A 17297-nucleotide genomic window follows, 5' to 3' on the forward strand; every position below is an offset into this window, starting at 1 on the left:
TATATCTGCTTTTGAAATCTGAACTCATCATTAGCAACAGACTGTTGACAGCAGTAAATACAAGTTGAATTGTATAGTTATTTTGATATTTCCATTTAACCCTTCAAAAAAATTAATACAAAATATTAACAATAATAATAATAATAATAATTATATATATATATATATATATATATGAACCGCTACGGAACTAGAATCGTTCAGATGAATCAGATCCGGAATCGATTCCCATCCTAGGATGGGTATGGATATTCAACAAAAGGATAATTTTTCACAATCACATTTGCTACTGTTTCAGTGAATAGCATCAGATGAACACTTAACCCCGGTGTAATCCCCAAACCACATCAAATAAACAATATCAGCAGGCGATCGTGACTTCTTCCTGCGTCTTATCTGTGAATGTGCTCTTCCTTTAGAAATCCGTCTGGAAGAGACCAAAACATGTGATTAAAGAAACCCCGTTCTTTACCCTCAATTCGTCCCGTTCGGCCTCCCAGCGATATTTCTCGGCTTGAAAGCGGCTCCACTCGTACTGGATGAAGTGTAAGATTCCGGGCAGCGAGAGGCCCGCGTCCCCGTCCTGCGGATCTCGCGGCTGGGAGCATCCAGACATCGCCCCGGTTGCGGCGGCGGCGGCGGCGGCTGCGGTGGGAGCAGGACAGAGCACAGCCTTCGGCCCGTTCGGATTGCGCACCGCTCCGCTTCCTGCGGGGCTCTGGTTCGTTCCTCCGGCCACCCCTCCGGATCTTTCCGCCTCCATCAGAGCGTTCGCGCTGTCGCCAGAGCCAGGAGGTGGAAAAACAGAAAAATAAGCCACCCTGTTGCTTCACCGAAGCCCTCTCCCGTTTTCCTGCCCGACACAGATAGGCGAGTACTCTCACACACACGGGAAAGTGCCAAATAGTGATCCACTCCTACTACGGAATGGCTGCAGACGCTGCCCGCTCATAGATACTATCGCTCGTAACTGCTCGCTGTGGGTTATCAAGCGGACTTCCGCAGGGAGGCGTTCTGCGGCTCTATAAGCCTGATCCTCCATTGAGGTCGATTCAAATCTCAAGACGTTTTTTTGTTTTAAAAGAGACCTTTGACTGCTAAAACTTACAATCTTTTAAATTCGTTGATTACAAAGATTTTTTGCCGACTTGAAAAATGTAAATTCACCTCAGCAGTCTATATATATTTTTTTAAATACGAGTCCAAGCATCACGGCTGGCTGTAATTGGTCCATTCTGACTAGCGATGAGAAAAATAAAATGTGTCACGTGACGCATTTCTTCGCAGTCGCATACTTGCTTTAATTTTTTTCTGTTGTAAAGTTAAATTGTATGCTCTATATTGTCAATTGCGAAACTTTTTTTATTAATTAATTGATTTATTTAAAAATATATATTTTTATAAATGTTACATTAAATAAATATATATCATATTTATACATTTACTAAAATTAATAATAATAATCTGGTGTACAGATAACACTGAAGTTAAAAATACACAGTAGTGAAGCATTAAAAAGAAAAACATTTTAAGACCATCCTGTTAGCGCTAAGCCCCGCCCATTTGAGAACTCAAGTATCACGTTACGTGTCATTCTACTCGCTCGTTCTAGTTCTATGGATTTGATCGAGGCGACCCAGTTGTGCAAGCTTCCTGCTACATTGTGGGTTTTCTCTCGGGCTTCCTTTGCTCGTTTCCGAATTAAGCAGGGGGAAGACTAGCAAGAATACCGTGCAAACAATGTGCTGATAAGGAACACGTTGAATCAATCTTAAAATGTTAGTTTTCACAATCGTGATTTCTACCGTTTTGCATAACGTTACTGAAGATGCGTGCCATTGTATGCGCATGCTTTTAAGATCAGAGGCTGCATAGATCTACATGAATCGATGGTTGTAGGCTTGTTTGGGTTTCATTTTGCATGCACGTTCTATATTTGGAGGAACTGTCTCAAGTAATCAAATGATAGTTTCTCAAATACTAAAATTTAGAGCTCACCTCTTATTGGGAGAGCAGCTTGGTGTATTTCTAGGTTATCTTTGCTGGCTAGACTTAGTAGTGATGACAAATAGGCTTTTTGCAATGCAAACCTGATCTTTATTTCCCAAACATTTGCCTTGTACTTTGAAGAGCTCATGGTAAATTTGTTTATTAAAATGTTCTTTGTTTTGTCTTCATGTTTAGCATTTTTTAATGGACTGTGGTGAACTAAAGGCACAACTGAAGGAGGGAATATGGAATCTGTCCGTAATTCTTTTTTTCCTGGATGGGATCAGCTGACACATCAGGAAGACATCAGCAGAAACTGATCTGGTCAAAGATGCTTCGTCAAATATTCAGCTCCCAAACGCTATCCACTTTGCTTGCTTTTTGGCCAGACCAGGATGATAATGTTCAACATTTCAGGAATTCGGACAGGTTGTGAGAGTCAAGATTTTCTGTCCTCTCTCTGTTTGAGATTTGACTTACTGTATATATCATAAAAGTGTTTAACCACAAGAGCCATAATGCGTATCAGTTTTTGCCAGGCTCTGTTAACAGGAGCCATCATTTTGAATTTGCTCATTCTATATTATGTCTCACGGGCCCAGCAGCAGATGATGGAGAAGCGCCGGGAGCAAAGTAAAGGCTTAAAGAAAGCCTCTTTGCCTGTGGCTGGACTGGGAGCTATGGGTAATCTGGTAGGTGGAAGCATTGTTGGAGGTGTCAAAATGGGAGGCCTTGAGGCCAACATGCGTGGTCCACGCGTTACAATCCTCGTTCTTGAATTTGAAGACTTTGAAAACTACGTTGGTGATGTTGCACGCTCCTTTCTGCGCCAGAGACCAGAGTTGCCCTTCCTCGCTGTAGCTGAAAGTCCACCTTACCCTCCTCTGGCACTTCCAGAGGGAGCCCGGCTCCTGGTGTTGTCGCCGAGCCCTGACCAGCCTCCACAATCCCACCGCCCCGAGTTCAATGTGCAGACGGAGTTTGTTTTGTTAGTTCCAGATGGCGTCGAGCTGGACCACGGCCGACAAATCGAGCGTCTAATTCGGGAGCTGGAAGGGGAAGGTGGCGGTCCGGTCCGACTCGTTGCTGCCCCTGTGCTGACACGCTCGGCAGTGCAGTGCCTGCACCTTCGGGTGAATCTACGGGAATGGACCGCGACCTACACTTCTGCGGCCTCAGGGAGCAGCGGCAGCGTCTGCACAGCCCTGCAGGGAGACGCCGTGGTTCTTATCCGCACCGAGGACCTTTTCAATCTCTCGGTTCCCTTAGGGCGCCCACTGATGTCTTCCTTGTTCATACAAACTTCTCTGCGCGGCTGGAAGGTCAAGCTCCTGGAGGGACCTTCGTTCTCTGCAAGTCATCGTCCGCTGTTTAGCTCAGCGCACAACCAGTGGAAGGCGGACAGTCGCCTGAAAGACGCCACCAATCACCTCATGCGTAGCTTCGGGATGAAGCGCGTGCTGCTGCCTGATGGTCGCGATCAGTGGTTTGGCTGCAGTAAAGAGACACCGCGATGTTTCGGCACAGTGCGTGATGATACACCGGAATACCTCTACCTAGAGCGCTGGACTCCTCCTTGCTGTTTGCGCGCCCTACGAGAGACCACTAAGTATGTTATCAATATCTTGGAAAGCTCTGGTGTGCGTTACTGGCTGGAAGGCGGTTCCTTGTTGGGAGCAGCCCGACACCAGGATATAATCCCATGGGACTATGACGTGGATTTAGGCATCTACTTGGAGGACATTCCAAATTGCGACTACCTAAAGAACCTGGACTCCGGCTCACTGGTGGATGCTAACGGCTACGTGTGGGAGCGAGCGGTGGAAGGCGACTTCTATCGTGTGCAGTATAGTGAAGCCAACCATTTGCATGTGGACTTGTGGCCCTTCTACCCTCGCAATGGAGTTATGACCAGAGACACTTGGACTGAGCACAAACAAGACGTGGAGTTCCCAGAGCATTTTTTGCAACCCCTGGTGCCAATGCAGTTCGCCGGCATCACTGCTTATGGTCCGAACAACCACCGTGCCTTCTTGGAACTCAAGTTTGGGGAAGGGGTTATTGAGAACCCCCAGTATCCGAACCCTGCCAAGAAAAGACTGGACAGGAGTCGCACGTTAGGATCGTAGCAAGCAGTAACTTGATGTGCCACAAGTACACAACACTGCATTTGTTGCATTTCTGACATTGTAAACTCTGTAGAGTATTACTATCAGACTTAAAGGTTTTGAACTGTGTCTGATCACTTGAACGTTCGCATTTCTTGCCGATTTTATTAATTGTATTTGTGTTGTGGTTTGGGGAGTTATAAAGTCCCAAAAGTAGTCTAAATATACGGTATGTAACAATGGTAATAAAAGTTCTAAAATCTAAGGATTTAATGTTTCACACCGCAGCCTCCCAAGAATTCACAAACATTAACTTTATTACATCTGTTTATGTAGCTATTAAAGGTAATATTTTTACTTTGTGTTCTTGTTTCATGTACTTACTATAATGATAATAATAATAATACATTATGCATAAGTAACCCTAAGCCAAACCCTAATTCTAAACCTAACTGTATAGTAAGCACATATTACTCGGTACTTACATGTATAATTACACTGTAATAAGGACACCTTAAAATAAAGTATCTAGCAATTAAACACTAAACAAGTGTTATATTTTTAAACTGATTGTCAGAGAAACACCAGTTTTAAAGAGCCTATATTGCTTATTGCATTAGTGCTTTATGTAGAGTAAATGCTGGTATATGGGAACCTGATTTATGTTTGTATGTCCACAAGTGAAACATTGAATTAACAACCTAGGCAGCTCATTAAAATCTTGAAAGGACTTCACTGCTTTTCAACTTAATGGTCATTATTATACCACCATGAACTTTGTAGAGTGTAGGAAGTGTTTTGTGACATGTGGTAACACTGGTGTACATTGATGTTAAAAGAGGATGTAATGATCTTTGAAGGTTTTTTTTGTCTCGAATGGTTTTCCTGTGTAAATGGTTGTAAACGGAAAGGGTTACACAAAGAGCCTGTGAAAAGAAGCTACTGTTTGATGCACATATTCACTTTATTTATGATATTTTCACCTTTCTGCATGAAAATAACTGTACCTTTGTTTTGTTTTTTTTAGTTTGATCTCAATTTTGTTTTAATGTAACTCATTCTTTACACAATTGTTTTGTCATGGTGGCGCACAAATATACAGTGCTACGTAATGTTCATTATGTAAATGCATTATGACCACCAAATATGTAACAAACAGCATAACACCACACTTTGACTTAATATCTCAAATGTATTTCAGATGTCCTGAAATAAACCATCTCACAGAATTACTTTTCGAGTTTTTAATTGTAAAAATTTCAGTAAAATGTTGAATGAACCACAAGGTGGCGCAACAGGACATGAAGCCAAACATGCTGGCCTTTGAAGCAATCATTATACAAAATGCCTGAACACAGAAAGCCACAATTATAAACATGATATAGATAAATATGATAAACAAACAAGTGGTTCAGTTACCTGAACTCATAATAAAGAGAACATCACTGCTGATTTATTAAGAAAAAAAAAAACTTTATTATGCAGTCTGTGTGGAGTACACTGGATTTCTTAACAGTACTCTTTGGCATCAAGTAGCCATTTATAACACAACCACACATTAAATTCGCACACGGACACATATCCACATCATCGGGGCAGCTACGCTTCAGCCGCCTGGAATGAGAAGCCTTTACAGTACTGGCTTTGAAAGGAGTGATGACAGTCACGCAGAACAGCTGAGATTTGAAATACAACTTGAGCACAGAACAGAAATGAGAGACGAAATGTTAATTATGCAGATCATAAGCACCAAAACTCCATATTTTAGTAATACATATTGATAAATTAATATGAAAAATTAGAACTGTTTCTTTGGTCAGATTTAACCTTTCTTCCATCAACTAGAAGTTTTGATTTCTACAAAAATGGGCTATTAAGTCTTTCTCATCACGGTGACAAACATTTGGTCAACATGCAGTAGAAAGGCAATTGTCTCTCAGCGTCATCCAATACCTTCCTCCTTCTGGTGTGTTTAGGCTATACATTTCTAAGACATATATATAAAAAAACTAAACAAGTAATCCAGTTCAACTCGTAAAGTTAACTATTGTTAGAAAATGGCAGGCATTTTATATTTGTGCTTTTCTGCAATAACATACATAGGGAAATAAAAAATAAAAAAAAGATCCCAGAAGTACTTTTAAAAAGCAAACAAAATTGCTACTTCATTTTTTTAGATTTAAAAAAAATCTAATTTTTTTTGTACACGAAAAAAAAACAAAAAAAAAAATTGCGCGACAGTGTGCGATAGAGAGAGAGAGCATGTTAAACTTTTTAACACATCCGACATGTTCCTAAACATGTTCCTTATTTGATCTTAAATACAAAATTTAAAAAAAAGCTCAGTTCCAGTCTTGATTCATGCTCTAATCTATGGCTTTCTTCTTAAACAGAACAAAACGGATCGGTTTACAGCTCTTGACCTCCGTTGCTCATCGACTTCCACATAAGTAACTCCCTCAACAGCAGGCTTCAAGGCTATTATCTAAACAGCCTCGGAGCTTTAAGACAAGGAGTACTTTGCATGTGACCCATATATCATTGTGCTTACATTCCTGTCTGACCTTAGGATACAACTTGACCCCAAAGAGCCTGCTGTGAAATGTATAAAGACAAAGACGCAGAAGGTGTAACATTGTCCATTGCCTGTCAGTCAGGTTTCCAGCACTACTCGTTTGGCTCCTCTAGTAGCAAGTTTAGTGAAGGTATTTACACCTGTTAGATGGACCTACATCTGAGGAGCCTGACGTGGTATAAAGGGAATCGGCACGGATGAGGTATTCAAGAATAACGGACCATAAAGCCACCTAAAACCATGTTTGGTGTGTTTCAAAGATGCAGTGAAATTCTGCGGATGCTTTGGCTTATTAGATGTTTTGCATTAAAAAGGTGTTCTGAGGTTTAACTCAATAGCACATAATCAGAACTATTAGGGCATGCGTAAAAATAATAGTAATATAAATAAATTATTTTTGAAAGGCCGGAGTAAGTTTTTTTTATAAAAGGAGTGAATTCCAAAACGTCTGACCAGCATCTAATAAATAATTGTTCAAGCATTTTTCCGATCTAAATGTGCGTACGTTTTGGCAGACTCCTTTCATATAGAGTTGAGCTTAGAGGAGGGTCAAAAGGATGTAGTCTTTGTCCTGTCTTAATCTTAACCTGTATCTCTCCCATGGTCACCGCGTGGATGCAGAGATTGATTTAGTGAGATCAGACAGGTCCTGAAGGAAAGTTTGTTGTAATATTGTTCAAGTCTACATATAGGACTCCTCTTCACAGGGTTTCGGTCCAGCGACTTCTTCCAATTCAAGTTTTCCCTGTTTCTCGATGAGAGGTGAACTTTCTGGCCTGGAGGCGGGGTCTTCTTTCTCCACTCGCACTTTGTTTAGCTCCGCCCCCTCTTTACTGGACTCACGGTCCACAAAATACTGCAGAAGACCTGCTCCGTAGGCGTCGCCTTCAACATTGATGACCGTGCAAGTGCGATCGCTAAATGAAGAAACAAGAATAAAAAAAAAAAATATCTTCACTGTACAAAAATAATGAGGACATTAAATAAAAGTAACAATTATCCTCGAGCACTCATTAGTTTGTACAAATACATCAAAATAATAATACTAAATATGTTATCTAATTTTATAAGATATTAGATTAATAAAATATCCATCTATCGATCTATCTATTAGTGTTGCCAAATGATTAATCACAACCAAAACTTTTTAGTTTACATAATATATGTATGTGTACTGTTTATTTAATATGTACATATAAACACACATCAAGTATATTTTGAAAATATCTATATATGAATATAAAATATACATAATCATACAAAAAAAAAAAAATTCTTCATATATAATATATATATATATATATATATATATATATATATATATATATATATATATATATATATATTTATATATATATATATATATATATATATATATATATATATATATATATATATACACACACACACACACAAATATACACTGTACTCAATAGTGATTAATTGTTTGACAGCACCTATTACACACACACATACAATTATCTTATCCTCAATCTTAATTTCTTAATATTTAAATATTCACAAGACATTACATGAATACATGCATATTTAAATAAAAACATCTTATCCTCGACTCCTATTTCAAATACTTAATAATAATAATAATAATCATCAGTACTATATACTATACATTATAGAATATTTAACTTTGTACAATGCACTATTTGTATTTACATCATCATTAAATAATTTCATCATGTTTTAATTATGTATTGACTTTATATTTTAATTTCCAGTCATTTTCTTTAATAATAAAACACTATATTACTGAAATGAAAACGTATTTATTCAAATCAAAACCATCAGCAGTCTTTTCCCACCCCCTCCCTCCCCCCGATCCAAACTCCAGCTTTACCATCTTTCTATTTTGCCCACAAAAACATCTAAACCAGATACTCACACAAGCCAGTCCACAGCCAAGATGAGGGACAGATCGTTGGTGGGCAGGCCTATTGACTCCAAAATGATGGCCAGCGTCAGCACCCCTCCAGCAGGGATCCCAGCAGCACCCACGCTCGACGCCGTCGCAGTCACGCTACAAACAGAGAGAAGGTCATTCGGTCAAAGCCTACGTCTTCCAATCAGAGCCGGACGAGTACGGAGGTGGATGACTGAACTCACAGGATGGTGATGACCTGGACGAAGTCCAGTGGGATTCCGTTCAGCTGAGCGATGAACACCGCAGCTACGCACTGGAAACAAGCGGCTCCGTCCATGTTGACAGTCGCTCCGATGGGCAGGATGAAGCGGCTGATGTGCTTGGACACGCCGTTGTTCTCCTCCACACACTTCATCATAAGGGGCAACGTGGCAGAGCTGATGATAAAAATCTGACTGTCATTTCCTACTTAATTATGCATTTGCGAAATTCTGTTAAGCCAAAAAAGGCCCATCAATGAACAGTTCCTTCTTATCTTAATGTAAAGAACATTTTAAATTTCAAATAACCTCTTTCCACTATAAAGAAAGTTTTGTGCAATTGAAAAGTTCCCTGGATGTTAATTGTTCTTAACGGAACCGTAGATGCCAATGAAGAAGAAGAGCGTAATTTGCTGCAATCATTTACCTAGAGGAGGTTCCAAAGGCAGTGGCCAAAGCAGTGACCAATCCCAGCAAGAAAGTGTATGGATTCTTCCGTGTGATCACGAAGTAAATGAGCGGGAGGACGAGGATACCATGGATGGCATGGCCAATGACGCAGCAGACGATGTACTTCCCCAGGCTGGCGAACAGCAAGCCAACATCCTCCATTTCTACAATCTTAGCAGCGACCAGGAACATAATACCCAGTGGGGCATACCTGCAGAAAAGAAAGAATACAGAAGGGAAGTGAACAGACGAAGGCATAGGACACCACAGTTCAAACACTGGAAAAAGCACATGCTGTTCCCTTACCACATGATCCAGGAGACCAACACCATGGTGGCCTCGTTGAAAGAGTTGAAGAACTTGATAAGGATCTCTCCTTCCTCTCCAAGTTTCCTCAAGGCCACACCAAACGCCATGGCAAAAACAATGAGCCCCAGGATGTTCATTCCATCCACTTCTTTGCCAGTTGGAATCTTAACACAAAGATAAAAAATGACTGAATAGACATAAAAAAATAGAAATATTATTAAACCACTCAGATTTCATACATACATCTCTTAGATCATAATTCGACCATTTTACTGTGATGATAAATTCCTACATTATACATGCATTTAAAGAAAATCCAGACTTGACTATAGGTATTATATCTTGGACTTGGTACCTTTTCCACAGTGAAGGCGGTCAAGCTGGTGGAGTTGGTAATATTTTTAACCTTGTAAACAGTGGTATACTGTGAAGGAGAAGAAATGTTCAGAATCACATAATAACACATCACATATAAAACATAAAATCAATAGTTTAAACAAACGATTGTTAAACCCACCGACTGAAAGGCAGCTGATACCAGGTTCGAAGGGAAGATGTTTCTGAAAGAAGATGACAGGGAGGAGTTATACGTACATCTGACATGCTCTCAAATCAGACTTCAACTAATGAATTAGTCCATTACACTGAACAAAGCTAGTAGTCGACCGATACGGGTTTCTTGGCAGCCGATATCTTGGAAAGCAGAGTGTGCAATGGCCGATATACATTTAATTTAATATTTAAGAAATTTGAAATAATTTGATAATTAATAAAACAAATTAACCATATGTATACTTTAGAAGGCAAAGTGTTTTTCACAAATATTTAATACAAATAAAAAATTTAAAAGTAAACTATTACATATCTATCTGTATTATACAGAACTGAATGACAACAACGCACATGAAAGATAATGTGAATGTGTTCAGCGCAGTCAAAATAAAAGTCCAGCCTCGAACACATCGGCCAAAGAGAAAAATGTATCTGCCGATGCCGATATTTTAAAATGGTAAAATATCGGCCGATATCGTCCCCTATAACAACTGAAGTATACCTTCACAAACATGGTGCAGAACAAGGTAATGAGAGAACAAAGGTCCAATTCTACCCTTCACAGATATTGCCCACTGGCACTAAAATCCTCTAAGTCCTAGGCAGCCAATTCCTGACCGGCCTGGCCTCATGTGGAAATAACCTGAAGAATTTATTCTGATTATATCCCTCCACTAATCCCAGTACCACACATTCCCTCTATCCCTATAACCCCATTCCCCTCCAATGGAGATGGGCACTTGGACCTGCCTGGAGGTGAAGATTAATGACAAATGCAGACATTTATTCAGGAATATCCCAGCATCCCTGACCTTAATATAGTGTGCATACAAAAAAAGGAGGAAGTCTTTGATCTGATGGAGTTATAATCCCTGGTATTAATTCTGTGTGCTACCTTTTTCCAAGTAAAATCACAAAAGCAGCTGTGCTTGAGTTACATTTCCACAAAAAAATGCACCATTACAGGCCAGATTCTGAAAAAGTGTGGAATCTGTTGCCCATAGTTAGCTCTCCAATACATTGCAATCATTCCCGCTAACATCTAAAGAAGTCTGGAAAGGTGTAAAGAGACTATTATAATTAAAAAATAGTGCAGCTGGAGCAAGATGAGACTGGAAAACTTCAAATTGCTGTGCTGTGCAACAGGCTGCATCCCAGACAGCAGGTCACTGCCAAAAACCAATGTCAGTGGTCGTCTCTCTTCTCAGATTTCCTTCGTCTGAACATTGAGGAAAGTTAGAACTGAAACCAGCATAGCAACACCAGTAAAACCAGTTCATGCCACTGAAATATGGCATTATTGACACATGCAAATGTTGTGACTGGTTTTCAAAGCGTCACATTCAAATCCAGCTGGGTGGGCTGAGCATTTGTCCAACATTTACGACTCAAAGCATTCCAAATACGGCTTTAAGATGTGATGGAAGTTCCGGCTTTTACATTGGTGTAAACAGTGAGACACGTCAAACAGGACCTCTCCGAAACCTGGCGCCCCACACACCCTATCAAAGCTTTCGTCAAAGATTAATCCCAAGTTCAGTGTGTGTTGACATGTTAAAAGTAACTATTAACAGGTAAATGTACCTAACACTCTGACTTTGCTCTGTCTAAAATAAACTTTTACACAAAAACAAAAACAAAAACATGATGGGGAAACTGGGTTTCACAGTCATTGTACAAAAAAGCACACGCTAATGCATTAAAGGAACAATTTACCCAGGAATCATTTACTGTCATTCTGAACTCATCTGACTGGCTTTCATTGGAAAAGCACAAATTTACAGAATGTCCAAGCTGCTTTTTAATACAATGAAAATGAATGGTGACCCAACAGCCCGTTCACCTTAACTGTAGTGAATGAACGTTCTTCAAAACTTAGTGTTCTTCAAAAAAAGAAGGCCATAAGGGTTTGCAACAACAAGACTCACTTAACCTTTAAGATAAATTATTTTGTGTAACAAGGCAAGGAGGGCTTGTTCCAAAATATTGTTGAGGGATCCAGACAAGGCAATGCAACTTCAGATAACAGCAAGTCTAAACTTGTAGAAACCGAAAAATCTAATGTGAGAGAGTTATAAGGAAACATACATTCAGACAAGCAAGCCTAATGTACATGCCAGAACCTGCTGTATGTAGACTTTCTATAGAAAGACCATCCAACTGCGTGCTTGCCAGAGTGTGAGATTAGCAAGGCTCCACAGTGGTCCTTGAGATCGTGTGGCAGGATTTAGTCACGGTGAGAGCCCAAGAGAGAACCCCCCTTTAGATGGATGACACAAGCCACATCAGCTGGCTAATTAACCCTGCTTCTATAGTGCATGTCTGTGTGTGTTTGCACGTGTGTGTGTTGGCCTCACGTGGCTTCCCCGGAGATGCAGCCAAAGAAGAAACATCTCAAATGTTTCAGTTTGGTTTTAAATTAGGATTCTAATTATGGAACAAAACCAGAATAACTTCAGAATCCTGGTGAGATTCATCTGAGTAACTGGTCAGAAACAAGTATGACATGACATGATTTGACTTTTACAGTTAAAACAAAAACAAAAAAGATGTACATGCACACAGATTTTTAGAGGGAAAATCTAACTTATTTTGGAATTAGAAGTTATTAAACTTTTAACCCAAAGCTATCTCAAAGCGGTTACAAAACAGGCTTTGGCTCCTTTTGTCACGTGGGAATGAATGCACGACTGTTAGCAACTGAAACCCTCAAATTATGAACCATTATTCCCTTAATGGTCTTGAAACTGAAAACCGAAATCAATAGCTAAAAAACATCAAGAGAGGGAAGAACTGCTGCATTCATGTTTAAGTGACCGGATTTCCAAAATGAAATTATTGTTGAAATTAATATTATTGTGGATGAATAATGGGACAATTATTTAATATACATACACACACACACACACACATATACATACATACATACATAAACTTTAATAAATAAATGCATTTAATCCAAACAGACTTACAGTGCATTTAAACTAACAGATTTTACCTAACATATACTATATTAAAATATATTAATGTGTGTGTGTGTGTGTGTGTGTATATATTTTAGGTGGTGTGTTCTTATACATCCATGTATGCATGTATGTGTTTTCTTTATAAAAAGCTATGGTGGTACAGGCTAATGCTCTGGTAGCTGTGGCAAATTTTGTGAGCCAAGTGACATTTTCAAGGACAGTAGAAAAAAACAATTTTAGTTAGTTATACAGTTTCTCTTGGGTCAGTTCACCCTGAAGTGTGTCAGAGTAAATATTAGCATTAATTTTGTATATCTTCATATGAACATTCTCATCTTCAGTGGTAGTTAGAAAGTTTACAAGTTGTTTACTAAACGTCTTTTGCTGTTGTTAAATGAGAACAGAATGTTCTCTTCACGTCATTCTGTTGAACACATGATGAAATCTGACCAGGACAACAAGACCAAACCCTAAAACTGTATGATTATAGGGTTTCCTTGTGGAATGCAAGGAATGCCTGCCTCTGCCGAAAAAATAAATCGACATTTTCTTTAGAATTTATACTTGTTTTGTTCTATTAAGCTGTTCGGTATACCGCTGAAAAAATATTCCGGCATTTGCTTTCTCTAGTTAAGGAAACTACACACCCGGAAAAGGGAAGATGCCATATCTTTGAAAAAAAAGGGGGCCACCCGCAGCTGATGCAACTGTAGCGTCTGCTTACAGCACATGCATGGAGAGAGTAACGTCACGCAGTTCTCGTCAGTATCGGAGAACGGAAATAATAGTAACAGGGTTTGAGCGTGCATTGGAAAAACCTTTTAACTCTACTTACGTAAAACGTTAGAAATTAGTTTCGCCTTTCTTGTTCGTTTTCATATTTACTTAATATTCCTTTCCTCGCCCTGTTTGGCAAAGCTGCGCAGGCAGTTAACGTTACTGAAAGGAAGTTAGAAACACGCGGTTCATTTCCAGAATTCATGGGTTATAACAGCCGACTTAACGTCGGTTTGCGAAATTCACATCGATATCGACAATGCCACACAGTAAATATACCGTCAAAACGTTATAATGTTTATCATATATAAGATTAGCATAAAACTAATCATATAAAAAGTTTTTGGAACCCTAGAGCTCCGGTTTCGAACGCCGAAGCGCGGGATGTTGGGACACGTGTTCAACTGTTGGACTTTGGGGACTCACCTGATCAAGTCTAGAAACGAGTCGATGACTTCTTTGGCTTCAGGAACCTGTGTTTCGTCCTGGTAGAGGTTGGATATTTTTTTGCCGTCGCTGGAGCCCGGCTGTATGATGAACGCCATGATAACGCCGATGGCGGACGAGATCAGAGTGGTCACTAGGAAGAAGAGCATCGCCCAGCCGCCCAGCTTGCCCAGGGCTTTGGGGTCCAGGCTGGCCGCACCGGACACCAGACTGCAGACCACCAGAGGAATGATGATCATCTTGAGCAGGCGGATGAGGAGCTCGCCGGGGAACCCGAAGTAAAGGATCTGCGTGCGGCTCAAGCCGGCGCTTCTCACGCCGAGCCCGATGAAGACACCGACAATGACCGCAGACACCGTCAGGATGACCAGCAGATTGGCCATGACGAAGCGCTTCATCTTCTGCCCGGTGCTCTCCGGCGCGCTCCTCTTGTGATCACCCAAACCGTTGGCGAGGGTCGGGTCGTCCTGGTGCGCTTCACCGTTGGACATCTTTCCGTCTTCTATTGAGATCTTTTCGTCTACCATTGTGCTGCCTGAAGTTGGAAGAGTTAGTGTAAAAGTCTTAAGTGTCTTTGGTGTGAGCTGATCGTCTCTGCTCGTTCCTCGTGCTGGCAGCGTGGACCTGACAGCGAGAAACGCGCGAGGAGTTTCCTCTAGTTGTGCGTCATGGGGCGGGGTCTGGAAAACATTACAGCTATTTCCTCTCGAGAGACCCCAAGAGGGAGAGAACAAGCAGAAAGCATTTTTGTTACTCCTTATTTAAAAATGTAAAAATGTAACAAAATAAGGGATGGAAAAGTGATCATTCAAAACACTTTGTACAAACATTTTGTAATTAATTGATATGATATGTCATTCAATGTAATTCAATAAATGTTATTTCACATATTTTCAAAATATTGCTAATGTGACAAAAGTCACCAAGTGTCATCTAACTACGAAATAAAATATTTTTTTTTTTTTTAATTTCGAAATATAAAGATATAAAGAGGGCCAGGGATTGAGTAAAAATCATGTTCCATGAAGATATTTTATACATTTTCTTCTGAATATATATCGAAACTTAGTTTTTGATGAGTAATATACACTTCTAAGAAATTCATTTTAAATGCAAATTTCTCAATATGAATTTTTGCACCCTCAGATTTCAGACTTTCAAATAGTTGTATATTGGCCACATATTGTTCTATCCTAACAAACCGTAAAGAAAATGATACTTATGACTGGTTTTGTGGTCCACAGTCATATATTATTAAACCAACTTGTCCACTTATCATAACCATTGGTGTTTCTCATATGAATATTATTAGAGATGTCTGCTAGTGTGATTTGAGCTAAAGAAACACTAATTATGATAACGTTTTTGTCTGATGGTTTGAAAAAAAAATCATGCTTTTCATTCTCTTAGCCATCAATGTGCTGAAATGTAAAATAGCTAGAATTTCCATGTGCTGATTCCCCTATTCAAGTACATAGGAGCTGTACTTGTATGGCTGTTGCTTTCATAGAGAGAGAGAAGAAAAAAATGCTTACCAACAAGATGGCCACCAATTTGATTGTCTTGACCTACATGGATACTGGCTGAAAACTGGTGTTCTACTTGTACTATTTCTGCCTTATCTTTATATGACAGCAATAGTAAGAGTGGTATGCTTATCCAAATTCAGCCTTGGACTCATCCCTGACCTAAAAAAAAAAAAAAAAACACCTGTCCCAACCTCTACACCCAACAAGGCTTGCTGGCTTTCCAAGGAATACATTTGCAGAGCGTCAAAAACGACAATATCTCATTGTTAGCAGAAATCGAGTCCTCACTTCTGTAATCAAATATGCTGAAGATCGAGGTCTCTGCATGGAGCCAGAGTCACATTATCTTTAATAAACAAAAGCCCTCATTTTATTTAAACAGGTTTTTTTCTTCTTCTTTCAGCGTGGTGCTTTATGGAAAGAGCTTTCATGTTAATAAGAGCAGTCCACACACTATAAACAGTGCTAGTGCACGCATCAGGGGTCCCTTTTGGAAAGCTAAGGGTGTGCTTATATAAGGTTCATCTTTTCTGTACTGGACCGTGTGAACCGTATTTCACAGAAGAATGACATTCCACTGATATTGTGTGCTGGTCCGAGAGAGAGATTTGAGTGCCAGAGATCCATACGGTGAGAGAGGATGATGTGCGGATCGTTTGAAGCAAGGGGCCTCTCTTCTCAAAACAGAGCGCTCGCTCTCTCCTGTGTGTGTCACACACGCCACGACCTCGATGCCCTTGAATAAACACCACTGCCTTGCATGACAGAAACCTGTTCCACCTGGGATTTATTACATACTACAGTAGATCTGAGCAAAACCCCTTAATGTTTCACTTCCTGCTAGCAGGGAATGCTCTTCTAAACTTTTTTTTTTTTTTAATGCATATTCGGAAAATAATGTTTTATAATGTTGGCAAAATGTTAGAATATATATTTTGTCAACTAGGCTTCTGGAGGTGGAGAAGGCCTTTTGATATTTCTGCCATATTTTTTTGCACTGGTTTGAATGTTGCTGAGGCATTTTACAACTGCGGTGTCATTTTCAGTGGATTTGCCTGCGTTTTTGTTTTTAATTTCAAAACTAATGGGAATACATAGAATCTGCATTAGAAGCTGTTGCTGATTACAGTCACAATGTACTACAAATTAAATCATTGTTTTATTACATTGTGTTTTTTTTTTTTAGAAAATAACGTTAATTTGCAAACTTTTCTGAGGAACATTTTAATGAGGAAGAAACTAAAATATAAATTAAATATTTAAAATGAGAGACAATATATTTTAGATAAAATACGATTAATAAGATAAGATTTATTTGGTAATTTATTTAATTGTTTTCTTTATTTTAAAAAAGATGCTAGAATTTTGAACATTTTTGCTGCTCAGATTAATTTCAAACTAGAAAAAAAATAGAGAAGTGATGCTTTTAATGTTTTAAATAGTTGCTTTTTAATTA

The 17297-nt window shown here is 39.4% G+C and overlaps 3 protein-coding genes across 6 annotated transcripts in view; 1 reads left to right on the forward strand and 2 right to left on the reverse strand.

Annotated features, from left to right (window-relative positions):
• Positions 1 to 966, reverse strand: part of strn4 (striatin, calmodulin binding protein 4) — a 28692-nt gene extending 27726 nt beyond the window's left edge. Inside the window, exon 1 of one of the 2 annotated variants that reach the window (XM_026282720.1) lies at positions 473 to 966. In XM_026282720.1, coding sequence (XP_026138505.1) covers positions 473 to 763 — 291 coding nt within the window. In that variant the 5' untranslated portion in view covers positions 764 to 966. The remainder of the gene's footprint in view (positions 1 to 472) is intronic. The other variant, XM_026282719.1, reaches the window with a different exon arrangement.
• A 673-nt stretch (positions 967 to 1639) lies between these two features.
• On the forward strand, positions 1640 to 5329 carry fkrp (fukutin related protein). Of its 3 annotated transcripts, none has more exons than XM_026282724.1 (2): positions 1640 to 1663; positions 2185 to 5329. In XM_026282724.1, the coding sequence occupies exon 2, from the start codon at positions 2508 to 2510 to the stop codon at positions 4116 to 4118; it is 1611 nt and encodes a 536-aa protein (XP_026138509.1). In that variant the 5' UTR covers positions 1640 to 1663; positions 2185 to 2507; the 3' UTR covers positions 4119 to 5329. The 3 variants fall into 3 exon arrangements, with proteins under 3 accessions (XP_026138509.1, XP_026138507.1, XP_026138508.1); XM_026282722.1 differs by having other exon boundaries at positions 1643 to 1778; XM_026282723.1 differs by lacking the exon at positions 1640 to 1663 and adding an exon at positions 1670 to 1892.
• On the reverse strand, positions 5117 to 14839 carry slc1a5 (solute carrier family 1 member 5). The gene is made up of 8 exons (XM_026282721.1): positions 14292 to 14839; positions 10088 to 10130; positions 9926 to 9994; positions 9568 to 9734; positions 9239 to 9472; positions 8794 to 8988; positions 8573 to 8707; positions 5117 to 7589 (listed from the first exon to the last, which is right to left on the reverse strand). Exons 1-8 carry the CDS (start codon positions 14837 to 14839, stop codon positions 7355 to 7357), a joined length of 1626 nt encoding a protein of 541 aa, XP_026138506.1. The 3' UTR covers positions 5117 to 7354.
• Between the last annotated feature and the right edge of the window lie 2458 nt (positions 14840 to 17297).

This window comes from Carassius auratus, chromosome 15 (assembly GCF_003368295.1).
Source record: "Carassius auratus strain Wakin chromosome 15, ASM336829v1, whole genome shotgun sequence".
Taxonomy (NCBI): domain Eukaryota; kingdom Metazoa; phylum Chordata; class Actinopteri; order Cypriniformes; family Cyprinidae; genus Carassius; species Carassius auratus.

Bases quoted from the DNA above. Each gene is read 5' to 3' on its own strand.
- fkrp (XM_026282724.1), top strand. From the start codon at position 2,508: ATGCGTATCAGTTTTTGCCAGGCTCTGTTAACAGGAGCCATCATTTTG.
- slc1a5 (XM_026282721.1), bottom strand. From the start codon at position 14,839: ATGGTAGACGAAAAGATCTCAATAGAAGACGGAAAGATGTCCAACGGT. The intron at 10,131-14,291 runs GTGAGTCCCCAA...ATCTTCTTTCAG, and splicing joins TCGTTTCTAGACTTGATCAG to AAACATCTTCCCTTCGAACC. The intron at 9,995-10,087 runs GTGGGTTTAACA...TCTCCTTCACAG, and splicing joins TATCAGCTGCCTTTCAGTCG to TATACCACTGTTTACAAGGT.